Below are 13428 nucleotides of genomic sequence, written 5' to 3' on the forward strand. Positions count from 1 at the left end.
AGTATTTATCCATATTATGGAGAATGCATTCTGACATCTTCTGTTTTAAAATGTTAGCTGCAACCTACTAAGTTGTTTTCACCATCTGATAACTTGCAGCCTATAATTTAAAAATGCTTTGGAGACTGTTGTAGATCAGACAGAAGATGATGAGCTAAGTCAAGAAGGAGCAGTTGTGGTAGATAGATTGATTTGAGTTATTATGGAAATAAAATAAAAGGGTTTGGTAACCATTTAGATTCAGTTGATCAGCTTAGGTTGATGCACAGATACCTCACTGAGCGGCTGGAGTCATTTCATTAACTAGAATTACGTAGCAGGGACTGAAAACGGAAGTACCGTTCCATATCTTGGCTGCAGATGGAATGTTTGGCTGATGTAGGGGGGTTTTATTACTTTATTTTTGTTTTTTTTATTTAATGTAAATACCTTTGCTACAGGCACCTCATTTATTTATGATCTGCTTTACCCCTGGAGTTTAGAACGTGGCAGATGATGGTGACATTGAGTTCAGTTTGAATAAGTTGCATTAAAGTTGCCCATGAGATGTCCCATTGAAGCTGTTCAGGAAGTTGACCACATGGGTCTGTAGCTCAAGAGAGGTTTGTGCCCTTCAGTTTATTAACGATAATTAAAGCAGAGGCAGTGAATGAAATCTCCCAGTGAGAGTTAAGTAGGGGAGGAAAATAGCAGGGGGTAGACAGAACTCTAGGAAGCGATAGTACTTAGGAGTCAGACAGAAGAGAATGAAGCCAATGAAAGGAAACAGAATAATTATAGATAGTGGAGCTAAGAAAGTGGTGTCTTGGAAGGGTATTAATCAGACATTTTTGAGGAAAACAAGAGCCAGCAGTGTTGAAAGTATAGAAAGGCCAGTGAGGTGAAAGGTTCATTGAATATGGCAAATAGGAGAATGTTGACCTTTGCCAAACTAATTTCAGTGTAGTGGTGAGGATAGACGCCTGATTTCAGTGAGTCAGGATGTGACCTAGAGACTAAGAATTGGAGTTGTCAGCATAAACTATTCTTTCTCGAATCTTGGCATTAGAATGGAATGCTCAGGACACTAAAAAGTTGAGATGGTCACTCCAGGACTAAGCAGAGTCTGTGCCTCAGACACCATAGAAGAAATACGTGATTGGGATGCTGTTTTCTCTCATTTCTTTTATTTAGTCTATCACAGGGTGAGTTTAGCTATGTGGGTGGGATATTTGAGGTGCGATGAAACAAGGAGGGTTTTTAAAGGATCTGCAATTGTGAGCTATGGTCTGACTATATTCAGAATGGAAGAATTCTCCGTCTGAGTCAAAGAGTACCGTTCTAAATTGGATGAGCTCTTTTGCTCTTTCCCTCTACCTCTAATATTGATGCTCTGGCTTTCTTTCTGAGTCCTCAAGTACTCAAGTATCAGAGGCCTGTTCCTTGCGCTCAGGCAGCTAGACTCACCCTGAAGGCAACGGCATGTTGAGCCTGAGAGCTAATGTTCATCTTTAGCTTCTTACTTCCTTTTACCAGACCTCAGTGTCACTTTTCAAACCTAAAATCAAGCTCAGGGCTGCTTTTGGCCTCACCATTCCAGGTAAAAAATTTAATGACTTTTCTAGGTTCATCTGTCTGGGCTCTATACTTTACTCTGAGATTCCAAAATAAGTTTGTTGATTTTAATGATACACAGAATGAACTGGGATAGATTTTATATGTGTATGTATTTGAAACGTCTTGATGGAGTTTAACTCTCTAGTTCACATAACATCTTTATTTTTATCATTTTAACTATGCTTCTCCAGTGTGTTATTTTATTTCTGTCTTCACTTAAGGATAGTTCATTTGATTCCTAATGATAACATTTATCCATAATCCGTGGGGCATGGTGTACATGTACGGGGGGGACCCAGAAAACCTGGAATTTATTTATAAAAAATTGTGTGTTTATTCGTATATGTTTAAACTTCAGTCACCTTCCAAGTACTGTCTTTGGTGCAATACCCCTATCAAGATGTTTTTTTCACTGCTGAAAATAGTTTTTGAACTTGTTGGTTTTGATGCCTTTTACTGCTTCTGCCGTTATTTTGTTTCACCTCTTCCACACTGGGAAAACGTTTCCCTTTGAGGACTTTTCTTCATCTGGGGAAACGAAAAAAAAGTCGTTCAGGATGAGATTGGGTGAATAGGGAGGGTGGGGCATGGGGGTCGTGCTGTTTTGGATCAAAAATGGCTGAACACTCAGCACTGTATGGGCAGATGCGCTCATAAACCACCCATCATGAAATGGTCAAGTTTGCTGAAAGAGACTTCAAAAAAACTCACTGAAGCTGAGCGGAGCCTCCCACAACAATGCCAGGTGGTACTGATACAGATGGGTTTCTGGAACTCACCTAGCCGGGGAAGCCCGTATTACAAGCGACCTCCCTCCAGAAGATAATTCCTGGTTTTTTTGATCCCCCTCCTATCCATATAAAAGAAAAATGTTTCAGGTTGTCTCCATTAGCTTCACAGTCTGCTCACAAGCCCTCTTTTTGATTACTACTTTGAATCTGTAGTTGTTTTGCATTCTATAACTGCACTGCATTCTCATTTTAGATCCAACTGAGGAGCCAGCACCACCGCCCACCAATACGGTTGGTTCAGTTATTGGAGTAATTGTCACTATTTTTGTGTCTGGAACCATATACTTTATCTGCCAGAGGATGTTGTGTCCACGTATGAAGGGAGATGGAGAAACCATGACTAATGACTATGTAGTTCATGGACCAGCTTCTGTGCCCCTTGGTTATGTGCCACACCCAAGTTCTCTGTCAGGGTCTCTTCCAGGTGAGTTAAGACTGGTCCATTGAAAATCAAGTCTTGGGTCCTGGCAGAATTCTCAACCTTCCATCACTGAAACAGGATACTTTCTGCCCAGAGTCCATTTCAAAGTAGACCACATTGGATTTAAAAAACTCAAAGAACAAATGTTCTCTATTAACTTTTAGCACCTTCTCTGTACACAAACGATCTGAGACATGGGTTGATAGAAACCACCAAAGGATATAAAGCAAGTAACATACACAATCATTTATATATACTGCATTTTTGGATGCAGTCTACTAAACATGAATCAGCTAGTCACTTGGCGAAGAGTCGTAAACCACAGTTCTTTAGCACTGTAGGCGACCTCAGTACTACTGAGCCCAGGAATTAAAGGAGGCCAAAAAATAGACTAAGACTTCTTTTCAGCAAACAGAGATCTGGAAATAGCTGGGCGACTGCAGGGAGGGATGTAGTGTCTTATGGTTTCTCTTACCGTCAGGTGATAGTGGTGGAACTGGGGTTTTCAGTCCTAGCCAAGTAGCCAGAAGTACTGTGCTTGGGTAAATAATTTCAGGGCTGTGTAAATGTAACTGCTCCTTAACTGTTACGGAGTTGAAATTGCATCCGGCCCTTTGAAGGCAACCATGAGGCTGATGTGGCCCCCGGTGAAAATGAGTTTGACACCCCTGCTCTAGAGGGCACAGCTTTCTGGAGCCCTCTGTGTAAAGAAGCCTCTTTGTTTTGCAGAATATGGAGAAGGAGGTTTCAGTCAAAAGCCTCTGAAAATGAGGACTTATTCTGGGTGTAACCAAATAAACAGACATAACTTTTAAAACGTGAATGATACTATTCTCTGTCGCCATATCTATTGGCAGTTAGTGCAATTTAGGAAGTCGCTTGGAAGAGAATACAAATTTTTCTTCAGCACTGGTGGTTGTGATTACAATATTTATATCCAGTAGCTGAAGAAATAATCTTCCATATATTGTATTTATGCCCTTAAAAATGGGTTTAGTTTCTTTTTGACCAAATCTGTTGTTTAGTCTACCCTGCTCCACATCCTCCACCCTCCACAGCCCTTCCTTCCTCAGATCCTGTAAGAGATTGAAAACCTCTCATTTTGTCTCATTTTGAAGAGCTCTGCTTCCATCCTGGGGCGGGCAGAGGGGGTGGCAGCTGTTCTTGGCCTTGTTCTAGGCCAGCTCTTCATGGAAGTGTTCACTACTAGGGAACATTCATTTCCCTTCTCCATGACGTGTTTTCAATAATTATTAGAAAAAGGGGGCATAAGTTGTTTAAAAGTCAAATTCTTTGACTGTTGGTATTTATAATCCTAATATTGAATAAAATTATGTCATGCATCTTTATCGATCTTACTCATCTTCAGTATTTGTCTTCCTCCATTTTAGGAATGTCTCGAGGTAAATCAATGATCAGCTCCCTCAGTATCATGGGGGGAAGCAGTGGACCCCCTTACGACCGAGCTCATGTCACAGGAGCCTCATCAAGTAGTTCTTCAAGCACCAAAGGCACTTACTTCCCTGCAGTAAGCAGTCTGTTTTCCTCTGTTTCGCTCTGAGTGCTAAGATACACAGGATCTTAGATTCTTACCTCACTTCAGTCTGGGTACTCAGTGATGGTAATGTAAAAAGTTTTGAAACTTAGTACAGAATTTAGGCATAAGGTTCAAAGAAAGCTTTACCGACACCTTGTGAGCACTTACAAATCTCTCTTTGTGCTTATTGTGTAGTAATCAGCATGTATGGAAGCCCTGGACATTAATTTCTATTTAGTAAAAGTAGAGCTGCTGAATAGCACCTCCTGAGACGTTTAAGACCTTCATTCCCTGACCTCCCAATAGAGGAAGCACATGGTACTTCTCCTATGTCCGTGACTTTTCTTTAAACAATTACATTTAAAAAACCAAAACCCAGCTATACTGTACTTAGACCAGTGACTTGTAGATTTTAGGTTTTCTTCTCATCACCTTGCACTGTTCAGCTGTGGTGAAGTTGTGTTGTATGGAGTGGAGAGCCACCGTCCTAATGTCAGTTCTTTGGAAAGGAAGGGTTGTGCTAATAGCAATGGGAAGGAATATGAACAGAGAGGAAAGAAAAGTTGAAAGAAGTCTAATAGTCTCTATGTGGGGTAGACCATTGTTATTTTAATAATTTCATTGTTTTCCTTTTAGATTTTGAACCCTCCGCCATCCCCAGCCACAGAGCGATCGCATTACACTATGGAATTTGGTTATTCTTCAAACAGTCCTTCCACTCACAGGTCCTACAGGTATTGCACATCCTCCTCTAATATGAACCCAGGTGTTCATTAGAAGGACGAGGTATTCTTCTGGTTGTGGGCTTGATGTAGACCCAGGTGTGCAGAGAGATGGTGGCCACCGAGGGGGAGTGGGCAGCTTGTCTTGCTAACTCTGGTGTTGCCCCTACCACAGATTCTTTTCTTTCAGGGCAGTATACGTTTTTTAAAAGAGAGTCACAAATGCTGGCTTTTAGGGTAATAGAGTATTGCCTTCAATGCTTTGGCAGTGTTTTTTACGAGAACGTTATCCATCAAACTCATTGAAAATAGGTTACTTGCTTAGGGAGGTTTGATTGGTAGTCTAAGGATGAAGAATTGGGACGAGACTTGTATGGTTCAGAGTTGTGAGAGCTCTAAAACGGGATTGTTAAGAGCACAGAACTTGAGAGAAGCTTAAATTCAGCCCTTGTTTACATACATTATAGTTGCATGGAATAGATCACGACTCACTAAAATAAATGAAATTATTTGTAAGTCAAAAGAGGGGTATGTCTTGGTGCTGATTTGTAAATCTGTAGGGCAGAGGGAGCAGGTTAATGAGCGTGAGTAGAGAGTGTTGCCCGTTACTCTTCCCTCTTACTTCAAAGGCCAGCAAATAGTCAAGAGCTTGATACTCTCTGTCTGCACACTTAGCGCCAGTATTTATTGGCATCCTCAAGTGCCTGTTGCCTTCAAGATAAGGTGTTTCCTCGTATTCCAATCAAATAGCCCTGATGTAGCCATATAGATATATAGAAATCAAGTAGAAACTGTTTATACTACCTCATTCAGAATTCTCATTTCAGTTTTTAGGTAAGATTATTTGAGGTAGGCTAGACTCTGAATTGATTTTTATATTTTATTGTAAATGTTGCTTTTCCTGCCACAAGTTTGCTTTAAAATGCCAAAATAGAGGGACAAAAACCTGAAAATTGAAAAAAATAAAATAAAAAGGAAAGACCTAAAATTTTATTTTAAAATTTTAAATTTCTGTAAATTGAATAAAATAATGTTTTATTAAAATGATCATAACATCAAAAACAATTCTTAGTCATTTCCCACATCTCAAAGTAAGCCCCTTTTGTTACTTCTCAGTGAAACTTTTTATCATTTGTTGAGTTTTTTGTTTAAAATGTAACTTAAAAGAATTTGTTGATTCTGTTTCCCTTCTTTCCTCCCTTTTTTTCCACGAAAATGAAAGTGTTGGGACTTTTAAATGTTGAGCCAAGAAATTTTACCAAGGCTTGACACCAGATTGGACAGAACGATAAGACCTGAAAGATACTATGACATCATGTTGATATTGGTGGTTAAAAACAAACAAACAAAAGGAGACAAAACACACTAATAAACCTGCTCGGCAGGTTAGGCAGCCTTTGGTCTTTTGGCAGCCATTCCTGTTGAGGCAAGTCCTAGTGGTGTCAAATGGTTTGCATCCTGGGGTGTTGTCTGTGGCGCTCTCCATCCTCGGTGTTTTATGGATTGTAACTTCAGTTTTGCACTTGTTCTTGCCCCTCTCTTGCAGTTACTTTGATGAGAACACATGTAAGATTAACTTTACCATATTTAAAATACAAAGGTTTAAGAAGTTGCAGGTAGAAGTAGAAATGATAGGAAAACCTGCACGTTTACCTGGCTGGTATGGCTCAGTTGGTCCAGCACTGGCCTACGAACTCAGAAGTCACTGGTTTGATTACCGGTCAGGGCACATGCCTGGGTTGTGGGCCAGGTCCCCAGTTGGGGGTGTGCAGAAGGTAACCAGCTGATATTTCTCTCCTCTTTTTCTCCCTTCCTTCCCTTCTCTCTAAAAATAAATAAAATCTTTTAAAAAAAGAAAAACCTGGATGTTAAATGAGCTCTTACTTCCTCTAATGTGATCCTCTCTTTCCAGTGCCTTTTTCTTTAGTTAGCCATTCTACAAACTTTTAAAAGGTAAATAAGTGTAAGAAATAAGGTCAAATACATATTAGAAAATTCCCTGGTCCTATATGGATATTTAGAATTTATCATTTTGATGTTTAGTGAAAGCTGCTCCTAAGACAATATGCTTCTCTCCACATGGAGAGTCAAAACTCTTCTCTGAAACCACAGCAGTTTCCCTTTGCTGGTCTAACGCTAATGGGATTGATGCGCCCCTTAGGCTGTCTACAGTGTTTAGTCTGGCTTGTACAGTACTTGATTTTAAAAAAGAGAAGGAAGTCGTCAGACATGATTAAGTTATTCATCAGGGAAATGGTAGAGCAGTTACAGAATGTGGAGGGGACGGTAACTGTTTGACTGGTGTGAAGCACGTGAAGACCCTTCTTCTCACAGACCGCGAAGTGGCGGAAGTGAGTGAGGTTCACTGTGTGGAGACTACACGCTGGCTGTGTAACTGACAGATTTTCCGAAGGTGACCATTAAGTGCAACTTTGAATTGTTCTTTTTTATTTCGTGATACAGTTTAACTTAAAGCTGTAAGAGCACATCCAAGGTCACCTCTGCATTTCCATTCTATCCATTTTTAATTGCCTCTAATGACATTTTATTTGCAAATGTGAAATGCATGCTGTCTTCCACCTCTGATCTGCCATTGAAAATTGCCTCTTGGTCTGTGCAGATTTAAATTGTAGTAGCTTATTATCTTCAAGATGAAGTTTATATTCAATACCTCTGAATTTTGATAGGGAAAACCACTTTTCAATAAAACTAACTCTTCTCGTGATTTTCTTCTAATACCAGCTACAGGCCATATAGCTACCGGCACTTCGCACCCCCCACCACGCCCTGCAGCACTGATGTTTGTGACAGTGACTATGCCCCCAGCCGGAGAATGACCTCAGTGGCAACAGTCAAGGGCTACACTAGTGACTTGAACTATGACTCAGAGCCTGTGCCCCCACCTCCCACACCCCGAAGCCAATACTTGTCAGCAGAAGAGAACTATGAAAGCTGCCCGCCTTCTCCGTACACAGAGAGGAGCTACTCGCATCACCTCTACCCTCCGCCACCGTCTCCCTGTACGGACTCCTCCTGAGGAGGGGCCCTCCTCCTCTGACTGCCTCCAACGCAAAAATGTACATACGGATTTGGTTGAGATCTGGAGGGGGGGAGGGAGATACTAGAGAAGGATGAGGCAGGCCATGTACAGTTAAAAATTATAAATGGAGTAGGGAATACTGGAGATATTTGTACAGAAGAAAAGGATATTTATATATTTTCTTAAAACAGCAAATTTGCTGCTTGTGCCATAAAAATTTGTATAAAAATAAATTTGTACTAAAAGTTTTATTTTTGCAAACTAAATACACAAAGCATGCCTTAAACCCAGTGAAGTGACTGAGTACAAAGGAAACAGGCATAATAAAGGCATCAGTGACCAGGAGTGTCTGGGCTTTATTGATACCAAAAAAGAAGAAGAAGAAGAAAAATTTAAGTCCATCTCAGAGCAGCAAACCATAGAAACTTGGAAGTGGCCAAATAGCCTTCATGTTAAGTAACATTTGAGGGCCAACAGGTTTAAGAAATCCTGAAAAAAAATAAAGTAATTAATACTAACTTTGGACATAGGGCTTTGTTTTCTCTAGGAGTCCAACAATTTTAGTGAGGGAAATAGGTATTTATAAAAATCCATTCTGGGTACCGCTGTTGCAGGAAAGGGCAGCTGCCTGGGAAGATGCTGCGGGGCTGTGTGTGTGTGCACGCCCCTGTCCCTGCGTGAGGATCCACACCTCCTTCAGAGTTTGGTTCTCGGGGTGTTTTTACCTTCCTTGCTCCCCCCAGCAGCTTTGTAGGCCGGTTTGCCAAGATACGATTTATTCAAAGCTTTTTATCTGAAGATTAATTAAGTGGAATTTTCTAAATTAATGTTTCATTTTAATATTTATACTAGCTCCATTCCCCTGAAGGCTTAGCTCTTCAGTTAGACTGATGTTTTCACATAGTGATCAAAGGTTAGACATATTATTGCTCCTCTTTACTCCTAAGATTGTTTTAATGCTCATTAAACTGTCTTTTTACGACACATATAGACAATGTTTAAGAATTACAAATTTAGTTACTATGTTTTTGTTATAAATTAATCATATATCCTTGCAGTACTTTCAGTATATAATATCACAATATGAACTCATTTTTATATATATTTTCCTACTAAAATATTTTAATGTGTTCTGGTAAGAGACAATCTGTGTAAAAGGAGAATTTTGTTATCATTAGGTTTTCCCTTTATTAACTGTTTGCAACATTTTCATGTTCTTTAGGCCAATTTTTCTCAGAATGATGTCTACATACATACCTCTTGTAATGTGTGGCATGAGTTTAGTATCTTTCTGTTACCTAATGTGAATGTTAGAATTTTTCAAATTATCCTCAAATTATCCTTATAATCACCTTGTATATATATTTGTGTGTCTTCTCTCACCCCAATATGGATTAAGATTTAACAAATTTAACAATGCAGATCAAATGAGAAGGCAAACTGTTAACTTCTCAGCCGGCAGAGCTCGGGTGGAGGGGTACTGGAAGGTTCTTGTGTCGCCTGCCTGACCTGCGCGGGACTGGGGCTGCTGAGTCTTCAGCTGTTGGGGCTGACCTATGGCATGATTCTACACTGCTCTTCCACCTGGCCAGAAGTTAGTCTCCTGCTTTTCACATGTGTTCGGCCTTTCTCTGCTAAACTTGAATGTTTTTAAACTAGTGTACTTTTTACCTTAACAGATGTTGGTCAGCTAGTTATCGAATGGTTTTTTAAAAAAATTCTGTCTTGTTGGGCCCTGTGGATTTCAGGGCCCACGAGAAAACAATGGAAGAAAGGATTCAGAATATCAGCAAGGATGAAATACTTCTTTAAGCAATCAAAAAATACCTAAGTAAACTTCTTACAGAGAAACAAAAGTGGTTTCAGAATAATGCTTAGATTGTTGGGGACACCTAGTAAGTAAGCATCAGGTGCACTTGATTTTGCGTATAAATAAGTGGCGGTCCATCAGTTCTCACATTTCAGTCGGCAGCATTAACTCTTCCTGTTGACAGACCAAGTGCTCACAGCCTGACGGAATGGACCCTCTGCAGTTATATTCCGTGACACACGGGCACTTCGTGCTTAAATGAAGGTGCAAAGGTTAGCAATACTGGGTATCGATTAGAATTTGACAATTCTCTATGTTTACATTTTTAGTGTGCATCTTTATCTGGTGGGCTTCCCGTGCGGGAACTTGCACTATGACGAACTAAGAAGAACTCTGCCTTGTTATCTCTCAGTCCAAGTGCTTGTACTGCGATGGCAATGGCCTCTTCTTGCAAAATGCTCATTTGTGTGCCAAGTTGAAATTATTTGAAGGTGGTTCAGTTTAATCTTGGAATCCTCTTTCTGGAGTAGTTGAGATGGATTTTTAATATTTTGGGGAGTACCTTCAAAATGAGAATTGTGGGAATTCGGGGAAGATTTATTGGCCCTTAGGTTATATGGACAGTTGAGCTTAAGTAAACTATTGTGTCTTGATTCATTATCTGTGGGGGTGGGGGATGAATAAAATGTCATTAGCTTTCTTAAAAGTGTATTTTGAATGTTTTAAAGTGTGCCCACTTGTGATTAGAATTGTCTGAGAAATTAGCTTTAGCAAAGCGTATGCTCTATGCACTATAGTAAGCTATCCCACATGAAGCAGTCTTTTATGACTCCGAAATTTTCTAACTTGAACTTGGCTCCTGCAGAGCCCTGGTCTCCTAAACAGCAGCCCGTCAGCTTTGCTCTGAACCTTTAATACATTTGAGAACAACTATTCTAAAAGGCTGACGTGGATTTAGAACCCTAATATAGGTAGATACGTTGGAATGGGGGTGGTTTGAGCAGTAAAATTTGAGGATGTTTGAGGACTGCATTCCTTTAAAAACAACTCTGGAGTCAGCAATTTGTGTAAAGCTAACTCGTTCGATATTAGGATATAAAAACAGCCTCCATTGGTATTAGGTAGCAATTAGTTTTGGGGAAAACCTTTGTTTTGTTCTAAAGGTACATTAATAAAGAAGACTTAAGTACAGTTGGTAGCTCTGGCTTACCTAGCCTATTAATGAACTGTATGTATTTATGTGACCTGATAGCTGTAATCATGGTAGGCATTGTTTACTTCTGGTACCAGAGAGGCTTTCTTCACGCAAGCATGCTTCTCCGCAGTAAAAGGACTGCTGCTGTCTCCCTGTCTAGTCCTGTGCCTAGATTAGGTGCTTGGAAGTGTAGTTTTAAAACGGTTTTATATCTTGGAGGAGAAAACGTGACAGTCCATTAATTTGCATGCCGTAAGAGCTGCACATTGTATACCATTTCCCATGTAACAAAACCCTAAAACAAACATCTTGGGCTTTTTAAATCCCAAATATGCCGTGCTTTATTAAGTTACAGTAAGTCTGGGGTGTGGGTATGAGTGTGTGAGTATCGGTTAGCTGACAAGTGTTTGGACATTTGCAAATGAGACTACACTAGGTGTAGACATGGACCGAGTCATAAAGAAGTAATCCTGCATTTAAAACATGTCCTCAGAATTTTTAAACTCAAGAAATTTAATTTTATTTGCTATTTCTTTCCTTATCCCAAGTCTAAAATGAGCCAAGAGAAATAACAGATGATTTTAGGAAGTGCTGGTAGCCTGTGTGGTTTCTGACTTCTGGGATGGCCTCATTTCATAATAGTTTCAAAATTTAGCTCTTGAAATTCTCAAAGTTACAGAAGACATTGGACCTAAAATACATGATTTTACATTTGTAATTTTGAGAAGTTCTTAATTATGAATATTGTGAATCTATATACTCAGGACATTTCTGGCTTGATTTTGTGTGTTATTCAATTAATGCTGTGCCTGAGTAAGGGGGGAGGTAGATTCTTAGGGTAACCTAGATGATTTAGAATGAAATTACTGTCCTCACCCCTCTTCAGTGCAGGTACATTTTACTGTTTTTCCTTTCCATTAGGCACCCTAAAACCATTAAGTTTGCTGCTGAAAAAAGAATATTCAGGACTTTACAGATAGAATTATTGCAATTTCTTGTCCTCAGAAGTGGACTGTACACCTAACAAAAACTTTCTTTTCCCCATCGTTACTTAGGGTTTGACTAAAAGTTAACACCAAAGAATTGTAGACAACTGCTTCTGCTTAACTGTCCATTCTTTTTTAAATCAGGGTAGAGATGCATATATATGTATGTGAATACATATATGAATGTTCTTTTAACATGGATATTAAAGAGACAGAGAGTCTGATGGAATCTAATTTACGTGAAATTAAGTATATGGGGTTAGTAAGGAAACATTTTAAAAGAGTGAAGAGGATACTGAGAGACGTAAGCTGGACTAGCCTTACTTGCAAGTGAAGGATCTGGTGCTGCTTTCAGATGTTTATCCTTTGTGTTTTTAAATTTTTTCTTAAGCTTTAATCTTCGTTTTGTCTTAAAGTCAGCTGGTGTTTCTTGTTCATGGACTTTGGTACGATGGTGCTTTGCAAGGATGTATTTATATTTTAATGGCCAACATTTGGTCAGCCCTTGTCCACTATTCACTTCCCCCTTTTTGTAAAATAAGTGCTTTAATTGTAAACTGTATAAAAATACCTTGTATAAATCCCCCTTTTGATTATTACAATAAGCTGAGCTGTAACAAATGAAATGTTGATTTTTATAATAAAACAGTGGAAAATAAAAGTGTCATTTCTTTTCAGCAAGAAATTAAAAGCAGCTGCTTGTGCTTTGCTGTGATATATGACTGCTGTGTTTCAGACACAGCAAAACCCACCTTTATTTTTATTTCAAGGAAAACACAACCTTGGAAGAAAGGCTTTTTATTAGGCAGTAATTGAGCTCAAACATCAGGTGGTTAATGGAAACCAAGTTTTAATATAAAGGTCTTAACTTAGCAGATGCTTTTGAATCAGTAAGCTTGCCTTGGCTTAGGCATTCATGTAACCTACAAAGTGACCCGTGCCCCCCAACAGAAGTCAGTGCCCACCGGACAACGCACACAGCGGTTTGCTCGGTTGAAGGGCAGGTACAAGAATGCGGAAACCAGTGCAGTTGTTCTGGGTTGTTTCTCCCCAGGTAGGTTTTCAGCTAAGTTTATACAGTGTTTTTTAATTTTAATGCTTTGCCTTGTATATAGTTGCATTTAAATGTAGTGATTTCTAAATAAATTTAAATCAGAGGATGAGTTGGTTTAAATAGGGAGTTAAACTTGTTGATGGGGTTTGGGGCACACTACCCCAAAATACGGCACCTCCACATATTAAATATCTTCAGCCGAAGGAATTTGAGAAATGACACGTGTAGGAAGCTCACTGACCTTCCCCTGAAGTAGGTCATAAACCCTGGAGAGAG

General features: G+C 39.5%; 1 protein-coding gene across 1 annotated transcript in view; it reads left to right on the forward strand.

The window, feature by feature from the left end:
* LRP6 (LDL receptor related protein 6) overlaps positions 1-12759 on the forward strand; it is a 144415-nt gene extending 131656 nt beyond the window's left edge. Inside the window, exons 20-23 of the mRNA XM_024575799.4 lie at positions 2581-2811; positions 4200-4336; positions 4982-5079; positions 7810-12759. Of these exons, the coding sequence (XP_024431567.1) occupies positions 2581-2811; positions 4200-4336; positions 4982-5079; positions 7810-8104 (761 nt within the window). The 3' untranslated portion in view covers positions 8105-12759. The remainder of the gene's footprint in view (positions 1-2580; positions 2812-4199; positions 4337-4981; positions 5080-7809) is intronic.
* Positions 12760-13428: the final 669 nt, after the last annotated feature.

Source organism: Desmodus rotundus, chromosome 3, assembly GCF_022682495.2.
Source record: "Desmodus rotundus isolate HL8 chromosome 3, HLdesRot8A.1, whole genome shotgun sequence".
In the NCBI taxonomy this organism is placed as follows: domain Eukaryota; kingdom Metazoa; phylum Chordata; class Mammalia; order Chiroptera; family Phyllostomidae; genus Desmodus; species Desmodus rotundus.